Source organism: Diuraphis noxia, unplaced genomic scaffold (genome assembly GCF_037042655.1).
Source record: "Diuraphis noxia isolate RWA-SAM2 unplaced genomic scaffold, SU_Dnox_SAM2 contig0001, whole genome shotgun sequence".
NCBI classification, from domain to species: Eukaryota; Metazoa; Arthropoda; class Insecta; order Hemiptera; family Aphididae; genus Diuraphis; species Diuraphis noxia.
Genome location: NW_028301711.1, coordinates 75543123 through 75569801, shown reverse-complemented (window position 1 = coordinate 75569801; position 26679 = coordinate 75543123). Strand labels below are relative to the sequence as shown.

Below are 26679 nucleotides of genomic sequence, written 5' to 3'. Positions count from 1 at the left end.
AGTAAAACAATAAGTATTTCGTAGTAACACGTTGGTAAAGTGTAGTTTGAGATTTCAATTTGAAACAAAAATAGGCAAAAAGTTCAAATATATGTCACCATGTAAAATCAGTTCTCATATGAAAAATAATTCAAATGACTTTTGTCACAAATTGTGTGTGGCGTTAGCAAATATATGAGAAATTGGGAGAAAAAAACGTTAGTGAAAATACATATATCAAGGGAAAATCTACTATTGACAATATAATAATATTTTTATTTTTATGAGTGCGTCAAAATTCTCTTTGTAAATATTATTAAAACTATCATATGCATAAAATGTATTTTTTAAAGTTTATATTAAATATGAGTATGTTATAATATTTTATACTTATGAGGTATGCCATCGATATACCTAGGTACCTATTTACGAGTAATGGCAAAAATAGTATATTTAATAATTAAGTTTTCAGGAAATTATTTTTTTGCGAGAAAAAAAACAAGCACCGCATACCCAGTTGTGTTTTTTCTGGTGAGAGGGGGGTGGATTCCCTGGAAAAAAGGTATAAAATAATTATTAATTCATAACTCGTTTGAATTTTTTGGTATATTAAAAACTTACTTACTTTTTAGACACTCCCACAAAAAATCTGAAAATACGCTACCGGAAGTACCTTATTATTATCATTGTCGATGACAATATTTTACTACCATTCACGTGTATGGACTTCGTTTTTTTGCAGGTGAAACAGAACATGGACGTCAACATATTGGGTAATATTATTCGTGTAAACGTGCTCATGCTATTGGCGATGGGAATAGCAGCGTTCATTTCAGTGGTGTTGATACTGACCATATGGTGGAGTCGTGCGTCGAAAGGCTGTTGCAAGTCAAAGGCAGCCAACAACATTGTAAGCATCGACAGTATTCGCGGTACAACTATAATATTACGATACAATCATGGTTGTTATATATATGCAAGTTATTGCACATACCTTGGTTAGGATTGTTCTTAATTAACACAGCGGTTCCCAAACTTTTTTTCACACGGTGCCCTTATTTTGACCAATCCTAGCTCATAGCCACGGTGCCCTGTTGTGAATACCACGAAAGACGGGACAAAAGAAAAAAATTCTATACATTTTTAATTATTTATTATGAGCCGTAGACCGTGGTTCCCTTAGAAAAAGTTTGCGGTGATCCTAGCTAGTACACAGTTTGAGAATCGCTGAACTATCAGATACAGTTGCGTATTTACGAGGGGATATGGGGGATATATCCCCCATTGGCGTCTTATTCGTTATTTATTTATAATATTGGAATGTCGATGGTCATTGAACTACCCCCTCACCTTAGGGAGATTAAATATTTGTTAACGTGTAACCTCCCCTTTGAAAAAATCTTAAATACGTCAATGATTAAATACGAAATATGCGCTCAATGGGATATCATATAGGTATAGGTACACATTTTGCAAACCAAATATTATTATACTCAATCATTATTGGCTCTCTTTATACGCTGACGTTTTTGATTTTATGGAGAAGAGGTATGTAAAATATGCATTAACCATGCATGATATTTCAACCACGGATGTAACACGTAATACTGTAGGTAAGCGTTACAGAATCTCAACCACGTGAGAGGTGAATAATTAAGCAATTTTAAATATTTGAGTATTAATATCAAATAGTAAATTTAATTCGACATATTCTAATCATGATTATATGTTATCACGATTTACCTCTGAAAATATCTGGTTATACTTCTGTAAGCACGCAAAATTAATATTATCTATGTGTTTATATTATAATATAATTTATCGACGTGTATTCAGCAATCAGCATACACCCGGAATATACTAAAAAATCATCCATGATATAATATCCATTACGTGTCTGTTTAGTCACCTGTGGTGTCCCTGATAAGAGGAGTGATCCAGGAAGACAGTTTCGCGCTGAATCCGCAATACGCTGCGCCGTCACCCGTCGCCAAAGACACTATACTAATACCGTATCTGAGTAAAAGTTGTATATCTTCAATGGAGGAAATAGGACAAGGATTTTTCGGAAAAGTTTACAAAGGTAATGTGACACGTCATTATTCTATATTTTCAGGACCTATTATTTGTATAAAAATAATAAAAGTCATATCAATCTAAAAAAAATCCTGTATAAATGTAATATTAAGCGCGTCTAATTAATGTTAACTCTTTTTTTTAGATTATACTCAAAATATAAAAATTAATTTTTCATTTTAAATTTATAACAATGTATTAAACAAAGAATATTAAAAATATCCAAAAAAAATTTTGGAGAATGTACAATTTGTTCAAATGTTAAGACTGACATAGATAAGGATATTTTTTATTAAAGCTATAGGTACCTATAACTTAACTATAGGTACTTACCAAAATGAAATAAAATGTATAATATTAATCAAGATAAGTCTCAAAACTGATCTCGGATCCATCGTTGCTCTGCAAAAGCCAAGAACAACTATTTACTCAAACTTAAAAAAATATATATAACAAAAATTAAGAATCATAATCAGGTATTATAAAAGTATGACGTTTGTCTTAAACATGAAATTATAATAATAATAAACTAACACTGTACCTATATCTTAAAAATTTTTTGAAATTTTGATATATCTTGGCTTATCATACTATAATATAGGTACTGTATATATATACCTACTGTATTATAATATGATACGTCTATGTTCTACGTCATAATTATATAAAATTTTGATATATTTCTCATATTATGTTTGTAATGTTTCTGTGCAATTGGATTTTATGCACATTTCACGTTATTGTATAAGAGACATTAAGATGATACAATGCCATGCACGAAAATCAAACCAGTGAGCTTCACATTTATCGAATACGACGGAAAATATAAAAATAACATTTTAGAATAGTTATGCGGAATTGCTGAGATGCATGACAATTCAACTAAATTAACGGACCAACCGTGGCCTATTAAATCGTGTGTAAGGGATCAATTAGCTCACTACGAGCTAATGACTCATTAAATGTTTAGTTACTGATTATGAAACTCAGCATTAGATTCTTAAAAATGATCGAAATTAATTATTATCTAGACAATTGTCTAATATTGAACTCTAAACAATACTCACCCTTTAGTATTAATACATCCTCACACTAAATTTTATCATTTTTGTACATGTAGTAAATAATATGTAAGTAAAAAAATAAATATGTAATTATGTTCCAGGCATCCTCCAACATACCGATGGCAAATATGAAACAGTAGCCATAAAAGTTTTGAAGGATCACACCAATTTGGAAGCCCAAGAAGACTTTATGAGGGAAGTAGAGATAATGACTTATTTCAGACATCCAAATATCTTGACATTGATTGGAGTTTGTCCCCAAGGTAATATTACGCTTTACATTAACAACAATATTAAAATACAACATCTGATATTAAACATTACGATAGTAATAATAATAATTTTAACAGTATAATATCCCTTTGTGTATTTTCGACATATAGAGAGGTCGTTTACGTTTACATCCACCATACATATTTAATTATATAATGTCCGTGATTGATGTCGATGCGTTTTAATTAATATCACATATACATCATATATTAGGATCAAAGCAGAGTTGCCGTACAATTTGCTACCCTGGGGAATTTCGTATGGCTATTCACTTTTTAATGGGTTATTCGTACCTACTTATTTATTTATCACAAAAATGTAAAAACCTTATAGCTACCTAATAATCACACTGTCAAAAGCGTTATTATTTAAAGCCGTATAGTTGAATACATTTGAAGTTGGGAATTCTACTTTATAATATTATTGAGGAATATAATATAAAGTACTTGAAAAACTAAGAACTTAAAGATGATGTCACTTTCCTCAACCGCCACCCCTTTGCTATCCTTTAACACTACATTTAAAATTTAAATTCATTGTATGAGTACGTTGCAGAACAAAGCATTATACAAAGCTGCAGTACGTCAAGCTTATTGTTTTGTACCGACTGTTACAACTTATAAACATTTTTAAATAATAATCATGCATATTTTTTGTTAGTTTGAGATTATTATCATTTAATTAATCTAGATTTCTGCACACTGTTAGATTAAATTCCGGAGTAGTACACACACACAATATTTATATATATACACATAATATATTTGTATGGCAGTCATATTTGAGTTTTTCTTCAAGAAAATAGTGTGCCTCACTATGTACATATTGTTATGTACTTTAATTATTTAGAATGATTTGGAATAAAGGAAGAGATGATTCAAAAAAACAGATACAAATAAAATAATTCGAAATAAAGATACATACAGTTATTATGTTTTACAGCTTATGATTTATGATATCACTTTTAAAATAGTATGACTTTTTATTTTAAGCTTTTTTGGACAGTTGATTGAGTGTGGCTGATGTTGAGTATTGAAAAACCTTCCTTCAATTACAAATTACTTATAATATATTAAGATTATTAAAAGTTTAAATATGTACGGAAAATAAGAATTCAGAGTGAAAACAATTTACTTCCTATCGAGTCTTCATGTGTTATACATGTTAAATATAGGTACCTAAAATATACATATGTGCACCCGAACTTAAACTCCCATTTTGGATATTAATCAAAAATTGTTATTGTGTTTGTCAAAAATTCGAGATGTATGGTGCAATTAAATGTTCTTTATATTTCAAAACGATGTAATTACTTAAATAATAGTAATTATATGATTGGATATTAATATATTATAGTAAATTTCATTGAATAGAAGACTTAGATAATAATTTAAAATTTTAAAGCAATATAATAGCTACAAAGATTTATTCATCCAATATTTGCGAACTTTCCATAAACCAATTGAAAAATTACATATTCATACAAGTAATAGTACCTATAGGTACCGGACAAAATCTAACACATCCGTTGGTAAAAACGATAAATTCCACAAATAATGTTGTTGGTTTTTCTAACCTGAACGTTTTTAAATGTTTTATATATATATATATATATTGAAAATAAAAATAAATAATTCTATAATTAATGTCTTAGAGTTAGAATAGAAAATAAATAGAAACTAAGTATTTTGTGTGACTATAAGTTATGTTTATTTATTTTTTCTAAATTCATAAAATATAGAATTTAAGTTCTTTCAGAAAGATGTATAGTATAAAATGATAGATTAAAATCAATTAATTATCGACGTCATAAATCATGCAACGTTTTCTTGATATGTTTATACTTTATGTTTATTTAAAATAAAGTTTATATCATAAAGTTTCATTATAATTATTTCACGAACTTTTTTTTTTTAAAACTAAAATATGTTTGATTTGTTATTGATTTTCCCATGTCTATTTAGTTTACTTAATTACTGCATCTACTGTTTTATTAGATACCGAAACAGTTTAATCGTTTGCGTCAGACAAACTGATTTGCGAGCATTAAATAAATAATAATAGCTCAAATAAATCAATGAAGTATACGTAATCTAATAGAGGATATTTTTTAAATTGTATCAATGTTTCCATTGTGAATATTTACCAATAAAAAACAATATTGTATTAATATTGTATTGTACTTGTAGCTGATTAAAATTTATTTCCGTTTGAATTACAGCGCAATGTGAAATAAAAAATACATATTAATAATAATATGTTAAACATTTATGTAATTTATATTATAAAAAGTTATAGTTTAAGTTATAGTTATAGTTTTCTATAATAGTATAAATTATAAATATGTATATCATATTAATTAAAAATTTAATTAATATGTTAATGTATATATTTTGTTCGTTTAGAGGACAAATGTTCACCATGGATGATATTCGAGTTCATGGCATATGGAGATTTAACCGAAGTTCTGAGAAACAGCAGTGATCAATTTACAAATTATTCAGCACATTTACCGAATTTGGATAAAGTAAGTGTGAAAAATTTCGTAAATTATGTTTGAAAGCTTTTAATCATTGTTAATATCTATGTGCTATTTTAGTACCTATAAATACCTCAAAAGAAAAAAAATCTAAAATGTTGTACATCGGTATGTGCCCAATTCAAATACAGTATTCAAATATAATAGTTTTAAAAGTGATACATTGTATAGATAGTTTTATAACAATTTTCTGTGGAAGTTGTTAATATTTCAATATTAACATATATAGATTAAAAAAATCTATTTCAAATAATATTGATAATGGTAATATTAGTATTATTAATAATAATATTACTGCTCTATAACGGTTTAGAATATTATAAAATATTAGGTGACCTCTAAACATAGTCTTGATGGTTGGTTGATCAACAAATAATAATTGAAATATGATTGTACTGTGGTAGGTATCGAAAGAGTTAAGTTTGAATGAATTAAAAATTTTTAATTCCCATATACGTTAATATTGTAGATATTTATAATATATATTTATATGTGTATATAAAAACCGTGTAATTTTAGGATGCGTTGTTGGTGATATCCTTACAAATATCGGCGGGCATGAAATACTTGGCGAGTCAGCGGTTCGTTCACAGAGACTTGGCTTGTAGAAATTGTCTAGTCGGTAACAACTTGACAGTGAAAATCGCTGATTTTGGAATGAGCCGAGACATTTACACCTGTGACTATTACAAAGTACGGAACACTCTAACCACGCGAAGAAAACAACATTAATATATTGATTTCGTCGCTTTCAGGTTGGAGGATCCCGATTGCTTCCCGTGAGGTGGATGTCACCGGAGAGCGTCGTCTATGGAAAATTCACATTAGAATCGGACGTGTGGTCATTCGGTGTCGTGCTATGGGAAATTTATTCGCTGGGAAAACAACCATATTACGGTTATTCAAATGACGAAGTGAGCAATATTAACGATTAGGATTTTATATAAATTCGATTTTTAAACATATTATAATATTGCTATGATAATAATAAATTACGCATAGAAACCAATTTCGACTAAATAAACAAACAAAATAGTAAAGTACTTAAAGTCCAATTGCTTAGTTTCGCTCCCGACCAAGTTGAAATCTTTTTAAGATGTCGAGAATTAGGTGTATGAACATACTCGTAAGGCGTTAGTTAGGCGCAAATGGAACCTTACCGTTGTTCAATATTCACAACAATAATATGATTATATTATACTATATTACACGTGAAATACTGAAATGGGCATTCTGAATATCGTATAAAAAATAAAATAATAATAAACGTATTCAACTTATTATTCTAAACGCAAATAAAATAAAAAAATGAAACCATCAATTCAAATATCAATCATAAACAAATACACATAATTAATTTATTAAAAACGCAACTATAATACCGGTATGCTTTAATATATTACTTATAACGATGAAGAAATAATGTTATATCACTAACCTCTAACAAGCAAAATGGAAAATCTACCATGTGTTATCGGTATTTTACGATATCTACCTCATTTATCTGTACATTTTTTCTAAACGACGTAAATAAAATATGTCAAGAAAATTCAAAATCAAACAACCTACATGTATTGCACTAGGATTAGGTTATAGATCAATTTTTCCAAAAACATTGCATGTAGTTATCATAATTCATAATACCTTATATTATCATAGATATACATATACCTGGTTTGAGGATAAATCGTTATCATTACGCGATTTCATAAAAATTTAAAACTCAAACGCTCAAAACATTTTTCCTATAATGACGCTTCAAATTTTCTCTATAGCTATTTGAAGCAAAACTTATGGAAAACTTAATGTTGAATTTTACAATCTTAGATATAAAAATAAACAATATTATGAATTTTGAACTACAAAATAATTTGCAAATATTCATGGTTTTGAAGAATTTTTGTAGATATTTGAATTCAAATGCTAATAAAAATTTAATTTGAATTTCCGGTGGGCATTTTTTTTATGATAAAGATTGACAAATTTGTAAGGAATCTTGTATTAAATTTTCAAATCTTAGATTTAAAAAGAAAATTTTTTATGAATATCTAGCTTAAAACAATTTGCGAATTTTTGTGATTTTACGTATTTTGTCAAAATTCAAAATTTTAATGCTTATAAAAAAAAAATTGTGTCTATGAATTTCTTTTATTTTTCAACTGATATTGTAACAATATGTTAAGAGCCTTGTATTAAATTTTCAAGATTTTCTACCCAAAAAATAATTTTTATCGAAATTAATTTAAAAAAATCTAATAATGATCGAATATTGAATATACCTATAGTTAAACTTAAGTCAAAAATTTCATGGTGGATAGAATATACTTATATAAACATTCAGTGAAAATTTCATATATAGTCATTTGTTTTAAAGTTAAATCAAAAATCAAAATCGATTTTGTCGAAAACTGACCTTAAGTAAAATTTCCTGTTTTCCTTTAATTTTTAGTTTGTTTATCCCGATTATTTAGAAAAATATTGAGAATTTTTCAGTTTTGACCCTTCCAAAGTACCAACTAGATTCACTTTCTAATTGAACTAGCCACGAGGTACTGAAATCAAAAATTGAAGCACTTTTAATGCTCTAAAACATGATGACAGACATAAAAAAAAAATATTCATGGTTTTGATGAATTTTTGTCAATATTTGAACTTCAAATGCTAATAAAAAAAAATTGTGTCTTTGTTTTCTTATAATTTTTTAATCGCTATAAGAAAAACTTATGAGAAACTTTGTATTAAATTTTTAAGTATTTTGATAGGGCAAAAAATATTTTATCGACACTTCACAAAAAAATTTTCAAAAAATTGAAAATTTCAGTTGTCATTAATAAATATCTAAAAAAAAGTCTAAATATTTTAAAATTAAAATCATGTAAAGAAAATGCTAATCTAAATAACTGGTAAAATTTTCAATTATCTACGACTTATACTTTTTGAATAATAACAAATGTTTAAAATCGTTAGAGGATAAATCGTTATCGTCTCGCTATTTCGTAAAAATTTAAAATTCAAACGCACTTAACATTTTTGCTATAATGATGCTTCGAGTTTTCTCTATAGCTACTTGAAGGAAAACTTAATGTTGTATTTTTAATCCTTAGTTATAAACACAAAAAATTTTATGATTTTTCAACTTCAAAATTACTTGCACATTTTCGCGTTTTCGACAGATTTCGTAAAAATTTGAACTATAAACGCTTATAAAAAAAAATTGTGACTAACGATTTTTAATTTCTTTTAGCTACAATAAGAACAACTCATAATGAACCATTTATTGAATTTTCAAGCTTTTTTGGTTTAAGTTTCTTTACTGACACTTCAAAAAAAAAAAAATTCTCATAAAAATCGAAAATTTCAGTGGTCTATAAATATCGCAAAAAAGTCAACATTTTTTGAAAATTAAACTGTATATAGATAACACTGACATAAACATTTGGTGTAAATTTCAAGTATTTACAGTGATGATTGTTTGAATTACAACCATATAAAAAATCGATTTGGTCGAAAATTGGTTTTGCGTAAAAATTCCCGTTTTTCTGTCATTTTTCTTTTGTTTTTCTCGAATTTTTGAAAACTGTTGGAAAATGTTTACTTTTTACAAAAAAAAAAACACACATCATTGTAAAATCAATACATTTATCACTTCGTTCAAAATCTAAAATGTAATAAAAATTACTAATCATTCAAGTATACTCAAATCATTTTTTAATACTTTAAAATGCTTATTGATTAATATTACACATTTGCACCTAATAATATTCAAGACAGATGTTGATAAATCTTTTTAACTTTTAAGCTAGATCCTTAGTATATTTTAAACTTTAAAGTAGAAGAACTCAGAAAATTTTCTTTCAAGTTTCAATTACAATACGGCAATGTCCTCAGAAAAATCATCTGATTCATCAATTTGTATTAAAACATACAGGAAATTGTTTGAACAAACTTATTTAAGTATTGAAAAATATCACGATTACTACGTTTAAAAATTACAAAAATCAAATTTGAAAATACGCATAATCTAAGCATAGAAATGAGGTGAGCATGTTTAAAAAATGGTTCTATATATTACGTATTACGTAATAAATTGTAATTACTTAAAAATAGGAATTATATAATATTTTGGGGGTATGTCTTACTGATATTTGTTTAAGTTGCAGGATGTTTTTGTTTCGTATCCAACTTGCCAAGCATTGACTAATTTTGTGATTTTTCAGGTTTTAAAGTTGATCCACGATGGCGTGTTGTTGGACATACCGATTAACTGCCCTCCGGTTATATGTGTTTTGATGAACGGATGTTGGAAAAGTGATCCCAAAGAACGTTTGCGGTTCGTTGACATATACGAACGATTGAAAAATGTCACCAAACGACCAGAACTGGATAGTCCGTTGCCCAGACCACCCACCTTGCCAGTGATCGTCGACCATCTCAGCTTGAGAAAAATGCCTTCAGAAGAACTGTTGGACGTCGATGATTACCTGCAGCCTGACGAACAGCGTGTCACTGTGGAGTATATAATGCCATATCCTGCATTATAGACTTTTGTATTGTTCCTTTTGCTATAATATTATAACTATATTATTATGCAAGTCGCTTGTACTCAAAAAGTTTAATTTAAGATTTTTGTTAATTACGTTTTAGATAGGTAGGTATACTATAATAGTTCGAATAGTTCGAATATTTTATATCATTTATTTACATAATTATTTTTGTAAATACATTTACAGGGATTTTAAAAGTTGATCTGGTATTTTCTCAATACCTATAACACGACGCGCTATACTAGAATTTTAAGCTGACTTTTATAAACAAAAATGTATATATTTTAATAACTTTGAACACCATGTTAGTAAAGTATAAATATAGTCATAAATGACTTATTATATTGTATGGTAAGAACAACGTCATGTAATATATTTTTCAATATTAATAATAATCACATTAATTAATAATTATTGTAAATAATCAGTAGTATGTAGCTATTACTATGTTTAGTGAACTCTGCATAATGGTTTTGTTTACTATTACTAAATAATAATAATAAATTAGAATAATTAATAATTTACATTTATATAACTAATAAGTGATTTTTATTTTACAAATAATTTAGTATTTGCAAATTTTGTATTGTGTAATTTTATAAATTTTATAATAGTGTAAAATAAAGTAAAACTGTGTGTTTATAATTGCATTATATTTTGTACCAGTTATACAATAATAATATTATATATTTCGATTTTTTTAAATTATTATAAAATGAACAATTTTTTAATCAGTTATAAATAAAATATATCATTATTGCATATTTTATTATAATTATTGATTATTGTTATTTTATTACATTATTCAAAACTTTTATTATTTTGACATTTTGAGTTTCTTATATTATTATACGCAGTTTAATGATTTGATAATATTTGTTATAGTTCACAGTGTATTAATCATTTCTGATTACGAAAACCGATAAGTCAGCATGGAAAAAAAACGTAAAGCAATAATAAATGGTTTTAAGTGAAAATCGGTTTGAAAATGTTTGATACGTTTATTAACAATTGTTTAATACGCTTACTTCGCTGTAAAGTTTTCTGTTACGTTTTATCGAAAAGCTATGCATTTAAAGTACCGTATGTGTTCAATTTCCAATTTATAGAGGGGCTGAATGGAAATCGTTAAGCTTTTTACTGCCAGATAAAACGTAATAAACTCGAAGAAAAGGCACCGCATCGTTGCACGAGACCTACAATAACTCCGTTTTTAATCTAAAACAAAAAGGACGCGGAAGAGTAAAAATCAGGAAACAAAATAAAGCACCGTTGATTGAACGTCTTTTTTTCGATGTGTCATCACTACAACACAGTGCCCAACTGTTTGCATACGGCTTTACCCAAAATAAAAATAATATGGCTTATAAAGCATATGTAAGCTGCTCTTAACGATTAACGAAAAACGAATAACGATGCACTTAGTTATTACTATTAATTATTTGTATTGTGTGTGATTATATAATTATTCATAGAAATGTTTTTTTTACTGATATAAATATTAGTCATATTAATTACAAACAACTTTAACTAAATTATATTATTATAATTATTATTCATATTCGTGGATCAAAGTCTCGAAAAACTATGCATATCAGTAACTATTGTAGCTAGGTAATTGAGTAATATTGCATTAAGTGGTTTAGGAAATCAGACCGTGCCGCACGATCAACATCGTTAAAATAAAACTTTGATCCAAAAGTCTTGATTTTATTATACAGCCCTACATGTTGATATGCCGGCAGTTTTAACTCCAAAGACAAATAAAAAATATATATGCTGTTTAAAAAAATAAAAATTTATATTTTCTCTTTTCGACACAGGTATAATGTACATAGTTCGAAGTAGGTACAAACCGTATTATTTATACATATAATATGATATTGAATTCAGAACTGTTTACAATAGAATTTATGATTTCCATTTTTATTCTTTTCACGTCCACTCCCTTACCTACGTTTAATACTCACAGGTTTTCTTAAGTTAAAAAAAAAAGAGACATATTTTATATCCTTTGTATTGAAACCGGTACATGGTTTATTATTTTTTGACTTTTTTATTTATGTCTTTGTATTTCGCGATGTATTAAGATTTACGAGTTGGTTCGACATAATTATTTTAAATAATAAAACAAGGCCGCAAGATTAAACTCTATATTATTATACTTTTTACTCGCGTTAAAGTTGACTTTTGTTATTTTTTACACGCTTTACTGAACTTCAGCGTAGAGTAGAAAGCCCGCTTAAATAAAAAAAAAATCACTTAAACTAATTAATAGAGGCACTGAACTTCATTATTGGCTTTAAATCAACACAATAATTGTATATATAATTATGTAACAATATTTATATAATAAACCTAAGTTATGAGGTATTATTATTTGTGATTGAATATGTTTATTTTTTTTTTTTCACTCAAACAAAAGTACCTATTTATATACACCGGCTAAAAACATCTATCATTTTTCCTCGATATATTATGTATTTATGGAAGATAGAAATGAATGAATTTAAACGCAATACGCCACAAATGTTAAAAGAATCGATATATATATATATATATATATATATATATATATATATATATATATGGGCACTTCATTCAATTCCAGATGAAACATTTTATTAGAAACGGAAAAAACTACCATGCCATATATATAATATCGTACTTCACAGAGTCACAGTAAAATTCGATCCCACATTTCGTTTTACACTTTATGGAGGAAATTCGATATAACCGGAGATGACAAATTTAATTCCAATCAACCGTAACGCAATACAGGAATGAAACACAACATAATATATATATTATATATAAGCAGGTATTAACATCGTAATTCAACAAGTAAACAATCTGTGGGGAAAATATTGGTAGGTATATATATATATATATATATATGTTACGGTAAAAGATGAATATTGGTGAATGTCGTCATTCTCCGGTGAATGACGTCTTTTACCAAATTGATTCGATTATGTAGGTAAATGATGTAAAAAACCAAATTTTAAATTCAAATGTACATCTTTCACCGGTCATTGATGTAATTTACCAAAACTAGTGGTAAATGATGATAAATCTCAAATAATACACTGATTTTTTTACTATAGGTAGGTACTATTTATAATAATGATTTATTATTAATACAATTTTTATTTGTACAATTTTGGTTAACATGACATTTTGAATTGCACAACATTTCTGCTGCACTGCAATCAATTTTTTTAGTACCACAACCAGTTTTGCAGTTGCATCGATTAAATCCTTGATGACCAGCATTCCATGTCCTGCTGCAGCTTCTCTTAATGTTATTTCCCTGTCTTTAATTTTTTTCATGGCTTCATCTAGCTCTAGAAATTTTTCTTTACACGGAGAAATTTGTGCTCGTGTATATTTGTGTTTCAACACCCCATATTCTGTACCTGGTTCAAACATTCGGGTATTTATTTAATTTAAATTAAATAAACATTATCAAATTAAAATTACCTTACATAATTTATACATGTCATCTTCGCATGAAATAATAACAGCAAGTAAATTACGCGGAGAACCACGTGCTCTATCAACATCTAATATTGGGACACGAACAGTTGTACCGACATCAAGCTTTGAAATTTTTTTTAAACATCATTCTCCAATTAAACTGGTGATTGACGACAATTACCGGAGAATGTCTGCATTTACAACGTTTACCAATTTTTAGGTAAATTATGTCATTTACCGGGGAATGACGTCTTTTACCACGTTTACATCATTCACCGTAACATATACATATTATGTTATCATATTTTTAACCATAAAGTCGTTATTTTCTGTGCACTACCTACAGCGCATAATAGTATCCATAGGCACCTATGGCCAAAATATGAATTGAAGTAACACTGAATAGTATCTAAGTAGTAGTCTTTGATATGTTTTTAGTTGTATAATATCTTTTGCGTGATAATTTTTAATTAAATTAGGTGCAAGTAGTAATAACACAATGAGCATTACTCGGAAAATCATAATATTAAAATGCAAACTTGTATTATTATTTAATAGTCAATGTACGAGTCACCAATAGCTACGCACTAAGGCCACTATATGGTCTATATATCTGTAATTTTATACCACCAACTCAGGATTTCTGAAGCACCTAATACGATACAACTTTAAGGCCATCACGTTCAAATAGCTATGCAAACGGATATAATTTTTAATAGAATGTCAAAAGAAAATAATGCTGTCATGACGAATTTTAAAATTTTCCCACCTGGAAGCCCTAAGGTAGGATATATACAAACCTCGTCCTGTCTGGGGAAAGGAGGAGATGTTTATCGTTCTCGGCTTTGAGTGATGTAGTTTGTTGGTAAATATATGCATAGTTTTCAGAGTTTAATAATCGATCGGATAAAAATCAAAAATATCACGTATGACAAAAGCTGAGTAAACAATTCTATGATTACACTATATTATGATATTCTATAATTTTTAATTCTTCAATTTTAATCAAAAATCTATAATAATTTAATTCGCTGAATTTGTCAATATCTCTATCAATATGGAAAAATATATAATATATGATAACAAATCTATGCATTTAAAAATTGATTTCTGTCTGGCTATCTGTTTGTCTTTTATACATTCCTAAATGGTTAGACCGTTTGCGACGACATTTGGGACAGAGATATATTATACCTTTGGGCAAAAGATGGGCTAAGTTAAAAAGTGATAGGTCCAACCCCGGGAGGTGCTCAAACAGACATTTTGAAATTTACGATGGAAATTTCTGTTTATTTATAAAGGGTTGCTATTGGTGCGATAAAAATTATTATCCTTAAATTTATTTTTATTTTTTTTTCATTGCACGTGCTTCTATGGCATTACAAGTTTTTATTGACATTATGTGTTTTTGTTTTGTTAAAATAACGCCATTTCTATGTAGTTATGACTCCCAAAAAAAGATCGATTGGTAGTTAAACACCCCAAGCATGAAAAAAAAAAAAATGGCGAAACGAGCTTCAGAAACAATCGAGCTATGATATGCAAATTGGGAACTACCAGAGTACGTCAAGCCTGATTCCGTTCATTTGAAAAAACTAAGCCACAAGATGCAATATTGGAAATATATACCTACTCTAATAGTTTCAGGTAACCGTGAAAATTATTTTTAAATTACGACAAAATCATTATTATTATTCTTGGTTTAAAGAAGTGGTTTTATAAAAATTTTAACCTAAAATTAATATTTAAAAAAACTAATATTTAGGTAAATAATTTAAAAATTATTTGTAAACAAAATTAACTAATTAAATTCACCATTTACCATGTTTTAAATTTTTAATCTTTAGCTACAAATGTGGAACATTTTATACATTTTTAATATACTTGAAATAGCTCAATGTGTGTTGAAACATTTTATAAATAAAATAAATAAAAATAAATGAATTTTTAACCACAAAATATAATTAGTTAATTTCGAATTTTAAATGCTAATTAAAAAATACTGATAAGTTTATAATATTCAACTATTATTGTTACAATATATCAGAAGCTTTGTATTCATATTTAAATTTTTCAAGATTTTTTTACCCAACGAGTTTTTATTGATATTTATATAAAAAAAACTAAATTATTTGGAAATTGATCGTTAACAGCTCAAAATGAGTCAAAATATTTTGAAAATTTTATCAAGTACCTACAGGAAATGATAAAACAAACATTTACTTAAATTTAAATCATCTACAGTTATTATGTTTTTCAATTACGACATAATACATTAATCGGTTATCAAATAAATATCCAATTTTGTATAAATTTGAACTTCAAATGCCCATTTAAATTTGATTTTACATTCGGAAAGACAATTTTTGTTTTTGATAAATGTAGACTAACTTATGAGAAAATTTACTTTGGATTTTCAAAACCCAGATATAAAAAGAAAAAAAGCGGGTAAGTCGTGTATGTCGCTCTGCTGTACAGTAGGTTACAAGTGGGTTACTTTAATGGATGAAATTAAATTTGAATCCAATGATATTATATCATTGTATACAAAAAACGATTCTGAGCGAAGACGGTTTATCTGTCTAGGATATATTATAGATTATTAAAAATTTTCAAATCTTAGATTTAAAAAGAAAATTTTTTATGAATTTCTAGTTTAAAATAATTTGCAAATTTTCGTGATTTTTACATATGTTGTCAAAATTCAAACTTTGAATGCTTGTAAAAAAAAATTGTGACTATGTATTTCTTTTATTTTTCAACTTCTATTGTAAAAATATGTTAGGAGCCTTGTATTAAATTTTCAAATCTTAGAATTAAAAAGAAAAACTTTAATGAATTTCTATCTAAGATAATTTGAACATTGCCGTAATTTTTACGTATTTAGTCAAAATTTCAACTTTAAATGCTTATAAAAAAAAATCGTGCCTACGAATTTTTAATATTTTTTAACTTCTATTGTTACAATGTGTTAGAAGCCTTGTATTAAATTTTCAAGCTTTTCTACCGAACAAATAAATTTTTATCGATATTTATATAAAAAAAAACTGAACAGTAAACAGCTCAAAACAAATCTAAATATTTTGAAAATTTTATCAAATATATAAAACGGTTATATAAACCAGTCAAAATTTCAAGTATCTGCGGTAATTTATTTTAGAGTTACACCAAAATAAGGAAATCGCTAAAAGTGAAAATCCAATGTTGTAAAAATTTAAATTTCAAATGCTCATAAAAATTTAATTTGAATTTCCGGTGGAATTTTTATTTGTAATAAAGATTGAAAAACTTTTAAGGAATCTTGTATTAAATTTTCAAATTTTAGATTTAAAAAGAAAATTTCTTAAGAATTTCTAGAATAAAATAATTTGTGAATTTTCGTGATTTTTACGTATTTTGTCAAAATTCAAACTTTGAATGCTTATAAAAAAGAATTGTGACTATGAATTCCATTTATTTTTCAACTGCTATTGTAACAATTTGTTAAGAGCCTTGTATTAAATTTTCAAGCTTTTCTGCCTAACAAAAAAATTTTTATCGATATTAATTTTAAAAAAACTAATAATGATCGAAAATTTGAAATGCCTATGAATAGTTCAACTTAAGTCAAAATTTTTTGAAAATTGCATGGTGGATAGAATATACTTATATAAGCATTAGGTGAAAATTTCATGTATCTATGGTAATTTGTTTTAAAGTTACATCAAAAACCAAAATCGATTTTGTCGAAAAATGAGTGTGCGTAAAATTTCCCGTTTTTCCCTTAATTTTTAGTTTGTTTTTCTCAATTATTTAGAAAAGTATTAAGAATTAAGACACACAAAAAAAAAAAAACACACATCATGGTAAAATCAATACATTCATCGCTCCGCTCAGAATCTAAAAATTAGTATGAATTTCTAAATAAATATAATTTGCAAATATTTATGATTTTTACGAATTTTTTGAAATCAAAACTTTATATGCTCTTAAAAAACGAATGTGAACTTACACTCGACTTTTTTTTAAATTCTACATATTATAACAATTTATGAAGAAATTGGTATTTCTTTTCATATTTATTAACTATTTACATTTTTTTTTTTATTTCGACTACTTATCTTGTATACAACATATAAAAAATACATAGGTAATAAAACAAAATAAAAAATAAACATGGTTGTTAAATTAATACATTCATTTTATATTTTGAGCGATTATATGAGGGTAATATTGTCAAGAACTCGAGCATAGCAAATGTTAATTTAAGAAACAGTATATTGTTTCTAAAATAATTATTTTGAAATTTAAACCATCGTTATCTTACGACTAAATATTAAATTTCGTCAAATCTTAATTTCAGAAATGCTTAAAAAATGTCCCTTTATGAAATGCGATCAATTTTTTTTATTTTCAATAATATAAAAACTTATGAAGAATATATTAGTCAATTTTCACTTAAAGTAAAATATATTTAAATATCCAAAAAGAATCATGAGTAGATAACTCAATAACATAACAATATTTCGATTAATGGCTGATGAGCGTCGATATAGGTACTCAAACCAGTGATCATCAGCTATTAATCGTATACCTACTGTTGATAGATCATGAGCGGCTCCAGGGGATGGACTTTAGGGCTAGGTAATGTTTGCTTTCAAGACCGTATCTCAAAAAATTGTATACTGTCAATAACAAAACAATTATAAAAACATCTAGTATCCAAAGTTTCCTGAAAAATATGACTTACCCCCTCCCCCCTAAACAATGTTGTTAGATCCATATCTGAGATACATATAAATATGTTATTATTGGCGTTTTGAAATCTTAAGCAGAATAATCAGCAAATGATAAATGGTCAGAACAATATTAATTGAGCTAATATTTTGAATTACAACTGCGCTAAAAATTAACAAAATTGCATAAATTTTATAAAAATGTAAAATAAAAAATTAAGTTTTTAATTCTCTGCGGATGTATGAAACAGATTTAACAATTGAAAAGCATCACCGGGATTTCCAAAAAAAATAATACATTTTGCATTTAAGTCTCGGCACCAATAATAAATGATATAGAAAGTCGATGATATTATTACAAACACGAAGAAAATTTGAAGAAATTGCAGTATTACCTATACGATTTTCTAATAAAATAAAATATGCGTGCGCACACGATGTTAAAGTTTTATTCAAATTCAAATTCGTCTGTGGGTATAGAACTCAACGTAGAATCAATTAACGTATATAATATCATCATATAGTGTGCACTGTTCATAAATTATTTATATTTATTCGAATAATTTGCAAACAAATCCACCACGTACAAAGGTTTACCTATTTGAAAACACTTCACTGTAATAACACGTACACATATTATTATTATAATGGTTGCGTTCAAAATTATGTCTAGTTAGGTACTGAATAATATAAATATAGAGATATTATGTATCTATCATGTTTTAAGGTGTAATAATTTAATATGGCAGTAGTGTAAAAATATAGGTACTTATAAATATTGGTTATAACTATCTGCATAAAAAATGTAACATTTTAAGTGCAAATAAAGATACGAACAGTACAACAAGTATTAAGATACAAAATAGATACGCGATGTAGGTGCCTAATCTAAAATAGTATTTTGTTTAAAAATTATTAATAATTGATATATTTGGGTATTATCTGTGAGCCTGTGGCTCACAAAACCACAACCAGGTGACATATTATAATGAAAATTGAAAAATGTTTAGTATAAATATAAAATAATAATATTATACGTAATAATATTATTACGGGGCGTATTATCACAAAGTTAAAAAAAAAACCATTGCTTATTAAAGTTTAGGCGAGCGTGGACCATTCTAAAAAAAACAAAAAAAGCTGTTGTCAATTTTATTTAGAAAATAATGTAAGGAATCGGAATTCAGAATACAACTCTGAATCATGGCTAAAAGGTGCGCCTTTAAAAAAATATATCAAAAAATTACTTCAATTGAACAATAAATAGTAGATACCTGGTACACACAGGATACAATAATAATAATAATAGCAATGATAAATAGATATTATGTATATATATAAATAATAGACGATATTATATTATTATTATTTTTATTATAATTTTTTCCCATCGTTCTTATCAGTAAAACAATAATGAAGATTATCTTTTAAATTTTAATATATCATACATTTATGAGGATTTGAAGAACTCTGAAATGATTATTGGCCGTTTCTGTCTTTTACACACACAATATTATATAGATAATAGATATTATGGACATTTTGTTGTGTAGACACGACGTGTCATATAGTGTTATTTTCACGATATAGGTACCTATAATATTATGTATGTACCTACATTACAATATTATTTGAATTGTACACGGTGAAAATATATTTGAGCAAGTAAATTAATAGATCAGACCAGCGAAGCAAATTGTTCTGAGGCTACAATATATTTTTATTATTTAAAATTTACCTTCACACCGCACAGCAGGTACCTAGTGAATAGTGACGGTTGTATGCGAGCGAGCGTAAACCTAGTGATTTGTATACATTTGTTTTTTAAAAACAAATAAAAGCGTGTAAAAAGAATTGAGTTCAAATTGATTGTACTCGTTTGACTTTCTTTTACTTTTTAAACTGAATAGCGCATGGGATTTAGGTGCCTATAGCCTATAGGTACGCGCTTTGAGTGTTTTTATTAAATCAAATTGCGCAGCGGTATACCAAATATTGGGTACATCATCTTTAGAACGAACGAACGTAACAGAATTGTATTCCATCGTAACTCACTAAAGTTAATAGAGCTTACGAAGGTAAGACGTTCATTGGTTAGTGCATAACTCTTATAACCCCAAACGTGTAGTTGATACGACATATTAATTAATACAATTCCTATCAATTTTGTGGCGTAAAAAGATTTTGTTAACTGATTTAAATTCATAATAAAGTCTTGATAATTGTATTATTGAGTTTTGCAGAAAATACATAATACCTGCTTGAATACAAATCAATTCCAATGTTACAGAGGCAATATAACACTGTTTAAATTTTATTTAGGTTTGAATACTTAGTATTGATTTCTGGAGACATTTTTACTACAAGAAAATTAAAATTTTTTAACTGAAGTGTTCATACTAAACAAAATAGTTGATATTCTGGGAATATTTTTGACAGATTGAAGGGCAAAAAAAAAAAAAAGTGAAAAAATATAAACTTTTGCATGGAACTATTAATTCTGTGTATAGTTTGGAAACATATTATATAATTATATATTGTTGTTCATTTTACCATCTAACACATAATGAGTTTGTGTTTCTGAGCTTTAATCAGAATAATTTTTGTAACTTATTAGTAAGTCAATAGTTATAATATAATAGGTACTTATTGCAAATTGCAAAGGGCGATTAATGCTGCAGATTTATTTGTACGAAAATATTTACAAAATTCAATCTTTTTTTTTTTAAACCCCGGGGAGTAAAATAGAAGTTTTATTCATATTTTGTTTTTCTTTGTTTATTTTATATTTTAAAAATCCATATGGATACATGATGCATATTACCAAAAGACTTTTCTTTTATGTTTATCTAATATTCATAAAACTACAGTGGACAAAATATTATTATTAACATACTTTGTTGTATACATACGTAAAAATAGAAGGACTGAAAAGAACCTATGCAATGTTAGAGTAACACTATTACAAAACTCTACTGTGAATATCCCCAAAATAAGATATTTTTGACGTTCTTCCGTTTTTTCTCTATTTTTGTTTTTTGTCAACACAAAATCGTCCTAAATAATGTGCTCCACGTGTATTTATACTATTTAGACTACATTCAATTTTAGATAGATGGGGACATCTTAATGAATTTCAGAATAATATTTCACAAAATATTTTAAAATCATTTCATTATAAATTATAACATATATATATATATATATATATATATATATAACATATCACGCAATTTAAAGTAAGTGAAATATCCTTTTGCAAACATTAGTGTTTTAAGACGAGCAAATTGTTTTCAAAATAAAACCGTTGTTCTAATAAACTGCATGGTCAGCACTAACTATATTATTTGATGTACATAAATATATCTATTATTTCAAAATCAGAGTTGTAATGGGATCCAGCGATTCCACAAGGACAGGTATCTTGACTATCGAAACCTAATTTTGATTTTTATATTTTTAAGTACCTAGTATATTAGTTGTTTTTTCAATGAAAATTTTGACTCGTAAATTATAATTAATTCCAACGATTTCTGTATGACTCCCATGAATTCGCATTGCATTTTATTCTCGGATAATGTTTCAACCCTAAACATATTCGTATAATCTCTACTATTATACATGTTAAACTTTAAACTTCAGTATTATATATATATATATATTATATATTATATAAGAAGGTACTCACTACTAACATATATTTATAAGTGAATATAAGGAATAATTTAGCAGCCTATGGTTACTGAACATATTTATTCGGATTTTTTTTTTTTGAGTTACAATGCAGATTATATTATACCGTGAACGCATATAAATTCCTCAAAATATGTCATATTTTATACAGGAAATATATGAAATAATATTTATTAAGTAACTTTTTTTTTTATTGAACATAATATTTGACCAGCAAATTTTTTTTTAGATTTTATTATACAGATTGGTTTTTTTTTTAAGAATTTGAGAACTCATGCGATAGTGGTAACGTCCGGTCCGAGAGCTACGTCCAACGTGATGGGTACGTTTGAATTTCTCTGTTCATCCGTAAATTGGCGGCATTCCGTAGTGATTATGTGGCAGACTATTAGTTCAGTTCCACAAGAAATGTACAGTGGTTTTTCTTTCTTTTTCATAAGGTATTCATGTGTAAGACGGATGTGGCCGATGCGGAGTCTGCTTATGATTGTCTTATTCCTTCTATCTGGGGGGGGGGGGGGATTAGGCCAGCTGAAGATTGTGTTTTTTATTCTTCTTAGTTAAGCGTTCTGGTTAAGCCAGTGCGTTTGCCATTTAAGAAGTATACGTTCCTTAATTTTGTTTTTTAAATCTGCATATGTTGTTAAGCACTTCCTCTTCAACTGTTCGCATATGTGTATTGTTATGAAGAGTTAAATTAGATATATAGCGTGAAGCATTGGATAATCTTCGGAGTGATATATTTTAGAACTTTTAAATTATATTAGTGTAAAATTTTATTGATTGATGTATCCCAGCAAATATCATCATGATGTCCATCATAATATGTTCAGATCGATTCAAGTAAAGTATTATAGATTAATTGGTTAGTGTTTAGAAGAAGCGTTTATTTATAATTAAGAGAGGTCTGAATATCCACTTATGATTATTTAAAGTTAGTTTGTTGCTTCAAAATGCCAAGTCAATATTTTGTCAAGTATTGACCTCAGGTATCTGACTGTGTTGGACGTAGGAATTGGTACGTTATTTAGGGTAGTTTTTGTTAATGTTTATTTGATTGTTAAAGTTATATGTATAGATTTATTTCGGCTAGACATTTTTCATGCCCCTTATACAAGTTATTAAGATGCATTTGTGAATTTGACAGCTAATGGATCTTCATTTATAGATAGACTTTTTCATCGGCATAATCTGCTATACAATGGTTTGTTGCATGGAAGGTTGGTCAGCTAGGATACCACATTGTTGAACACCAGCTTTAATTTTAGTAATTCTCGATGTTAATGAGTTAAAAGTATCTATCGGTTAAGTATGACTTAATCAATAGAAAGAAAGGAAACATTTTTAAGTTTAAATTTTAATCATTCATGCCAAACTTTGTCAAAAGCTTATAAATATCTAAAAAAAAAAACACACAAGAGTATAATACAATTAATTTTTGTAAGATAAAGAAACAGCAATAAAAAATTTGAATTAGAATGAATTAACGAGTACAAATTAAGAAAGTAAAGGTAAGGGAGGAGATATGGGACTGAAAGGATTATGATATAAATTATAAACACGGATAGCTTGGTTGACTACAAAACACCTACTCAGTATTCATCAGTTTATTATTTTATTATTGAATATTATTGATTGAATTTTAGATAATAAACTCGTCTTTGAGTGTTGAATATATATGCACTCTTCCTCGTATGACTGTAATGGTGTATATGTCTGATAGATGTGGTTCGATGCACATTATTGTTTTACAAATTATACTGCAATACTTTACCACCAATTAAGTATATATATATATATACTCAAGAAATGCAGCATTTATGCATATTCAACAGATTACAGTTTTTTTTAGCAACTATTGATATTATATAAGTAAAAAGTGCTTATTTTCACATACTTAAATACTACAAGCTATTTTTAGGAATACACATTCTTTTGTTATACACTGTTGGCTCCGCTATGTCCCTGATTGAACACGACTTATGCAAAAATTTGATAGGATTGCAGATTACAGCAAAGATTAGTAGTATTTTTGAATTATGTTGATTTGTTCTAACTTATAAATTTATATGTATAAGTTAGCAAGGTATGCTTACACGATTAGTCTTTTTATAATTATTTATTTGTAGATTTTATGGATTTATTTATTTTATTGTATAAATTAGCTCAAATATTTGAGGTTAAATTTTCTCAAGAGGATCAAAGTCAAGAAAACAAATAATGCTGTCTAATTCAATACTTAAGAGTATAATTGTAAATATACTCTAATTTTTTATAAAGATATCAAGCTTATTAACCTGTTTGGGTATGCGTAAAATTGCCGTAAATCATGTGGTAGTATAATACATTGAATATTTGAATTAGTGCGTAAAATATCATTATTTATATATTATACATTCAATACTAATAATATAAAATATGGTTTTAATTTTTAATTTTACAAGTATACATTTTACAATTCGTAAAAATATGTGATGAGACGTTAATATATTTTAGTGTTAGAGTACATGTATATTGATCGCCTGCAGTGGGGACACTTCTTATTTGCTTATTATTATTTTTGTTATTATTTAGTATTTACCAACTTATAAGCCTAACAAGCCTCTACGCCTATCGAGGTCCCAGAATCGACTGCCTCACAACCCCACCCTCATTTATTAAATGGCTGGAGGAACTTGAACCAGATCTCTAATACCTTGTTGTTACCTTATTAATATTACCCATACTACTAATTACTAATATTTACCATATTAAAACTCTAATGCATGTAACCCCCCCTCCCCCCCCAAATCATACGCTAAATAAATAAATAACAAGCCTCTATACCATTTTCGCTTCAGGTATCTTGTAAAATTAACATAATATAATGTAAATGAATAATTTTTAAATAGGTAAATATTTCATATTACGGATATATCACATAGAATCAAATTACTTTACAAGGCTTTATTAATGTATGTTTCTTAAAAATTAATAATATTACACATAATTGAATTATATAAACGTTATATATGTTTTATTCATAATATTTATTAATACTAGTATAATCATTAATGCCTTATGACCTGTGAACACTACAGTATTATTTCAGATTTTATTTTAAACCTATAGGTACTTATAACATTATAAAGTTAGGTCATCCATTTATAATATAGATTCTATTATTTAATTTATGTTGATATGGTATTGAAAACTCATACATTTTTAAATATGTAATTCAATGATTTATACAGGGACTTCAATAAATTTTTATATTTTAGGTTCAAACATCAATCATATGGAAATATGTTTATGCAGATTTGTTTGATAGGTAGTATGAGAAACTAATAATTATTTAAATATTGTTCGCTTCATGTGTATTATATATCTGTATTCACCTTTAAAGCGTGAAATTAAATTGGTCTTGAATTAAATATATGTAGTTTTCGCTCCCTTGTATAATATGTTCCAAGCGAATGCAATATTTTTTGTGATAAATAAGTTTGATATTAATTTAGGTAATTTTTTTAAAATGATAATATTATTAATAATTAATCGGTAGTTTTGGCGACCGTGGTTTATTTTTATTTTCATGCATTTTCCAAGAAACCAAATCAGAATATTTTAATCCACGTTGTTCATTCACAATGTTAAGGTACCTATGCTACGATGTATCATAATATCGTGCACAAACTGATACAGACGTGTGGCACGTAATATATGATATTACGTAGATATAAGCTACGTATGTAATGTGTCCTGAAAGCTGAATCTATACACTTACTTTTGAAATTACATTATTTATTCATGTTTGTTTTTCACTGTTCAATTTTCTGTTCGACAAGCGTGCCGCTAAAAAGAAAAACTGTTTATATTCTGTCATGTTTTTGTCTGCAGTGAAAAATGGAGTGGGTACTATATTGATGGTGGCAACTTGCAGCAACATTTTTATTTTTCAAAATGTTTGAAAGCAACGGTATTTATATTATACAACAGCTGAAGAAAAGAAAAGAAAAATAATCATATTTTATCCTGAACGTTATTCAGCTACACGTACATAATATAATATTCTATATACCTAGTGTGAAAATAACAAAAAAATAAAACTATAACGCTATAATGTCATAATATTTGTTCGTGTTCCTACCCAATGTAATTTTCGTGGTAAAAAATTGATAAATCATTATTAAAACGTGGACAAACGCAACAAGTATCTAATTAGGTGTTAGCGTTCCAATCACCTTGTGGAAGATTGTTGTAGAATTTCAAATCAAATAAATTGTTGCCGTGACTTATTAATGAAATTATAAATCATAGACAAAGGTGTCGTTAGTCGC

The 26679-nt window shown here is 27.1% G+C and overlaps 1 protein-coding gene and 1 pseudogene across 1 annotated transcript in view; one reads left to right on the top strand and one right to left on the bottom strand.

Annotated features, from left to right (window-relative positions):
* Positions 1-10929, top strand: part of LOC107170318 (tyrosine-protein kinase transmembrane receptor Ror-like) — a 55127-nt gene extending 44198 nt beyond the window's left edge. Inside the window, exons 4-10 of the mRNA XM_089217243.1 lie at positions 722-889; positions 1885-2062; positions 3221-3382; positions 5798-5919; positions 6451-6624; positions 6687-6845; positions 10149-10929. Of these exons, the coding sequence (XP_089073369.1) occupies positions 722-889; positions 1885-2062; positions 3221-3382; positions 5798-5919; positions 6451-6624; positions 6687-6845; positions 10149-10472 (1287 nt within the window). The 3' untranslated portion in view covers positions 10473-10929. The remainder of the gene's footprint in view (positions 1-721; positions 890-1884; positions 2063-3220; positions 3383-5797; positions 5920-6450; positions 6625-6686; positions 6846-10148) is intronic.
* A 2658-nt stretch (positions 10930-13587) lies between these two features.
* Positions 13588-20715, bottom strand: LOC149061716 (uncharacterized; annotated as a pseudogene).
* Between the last annotated feature and the right edge of the window lie 5964 nt (positions 20716-26679).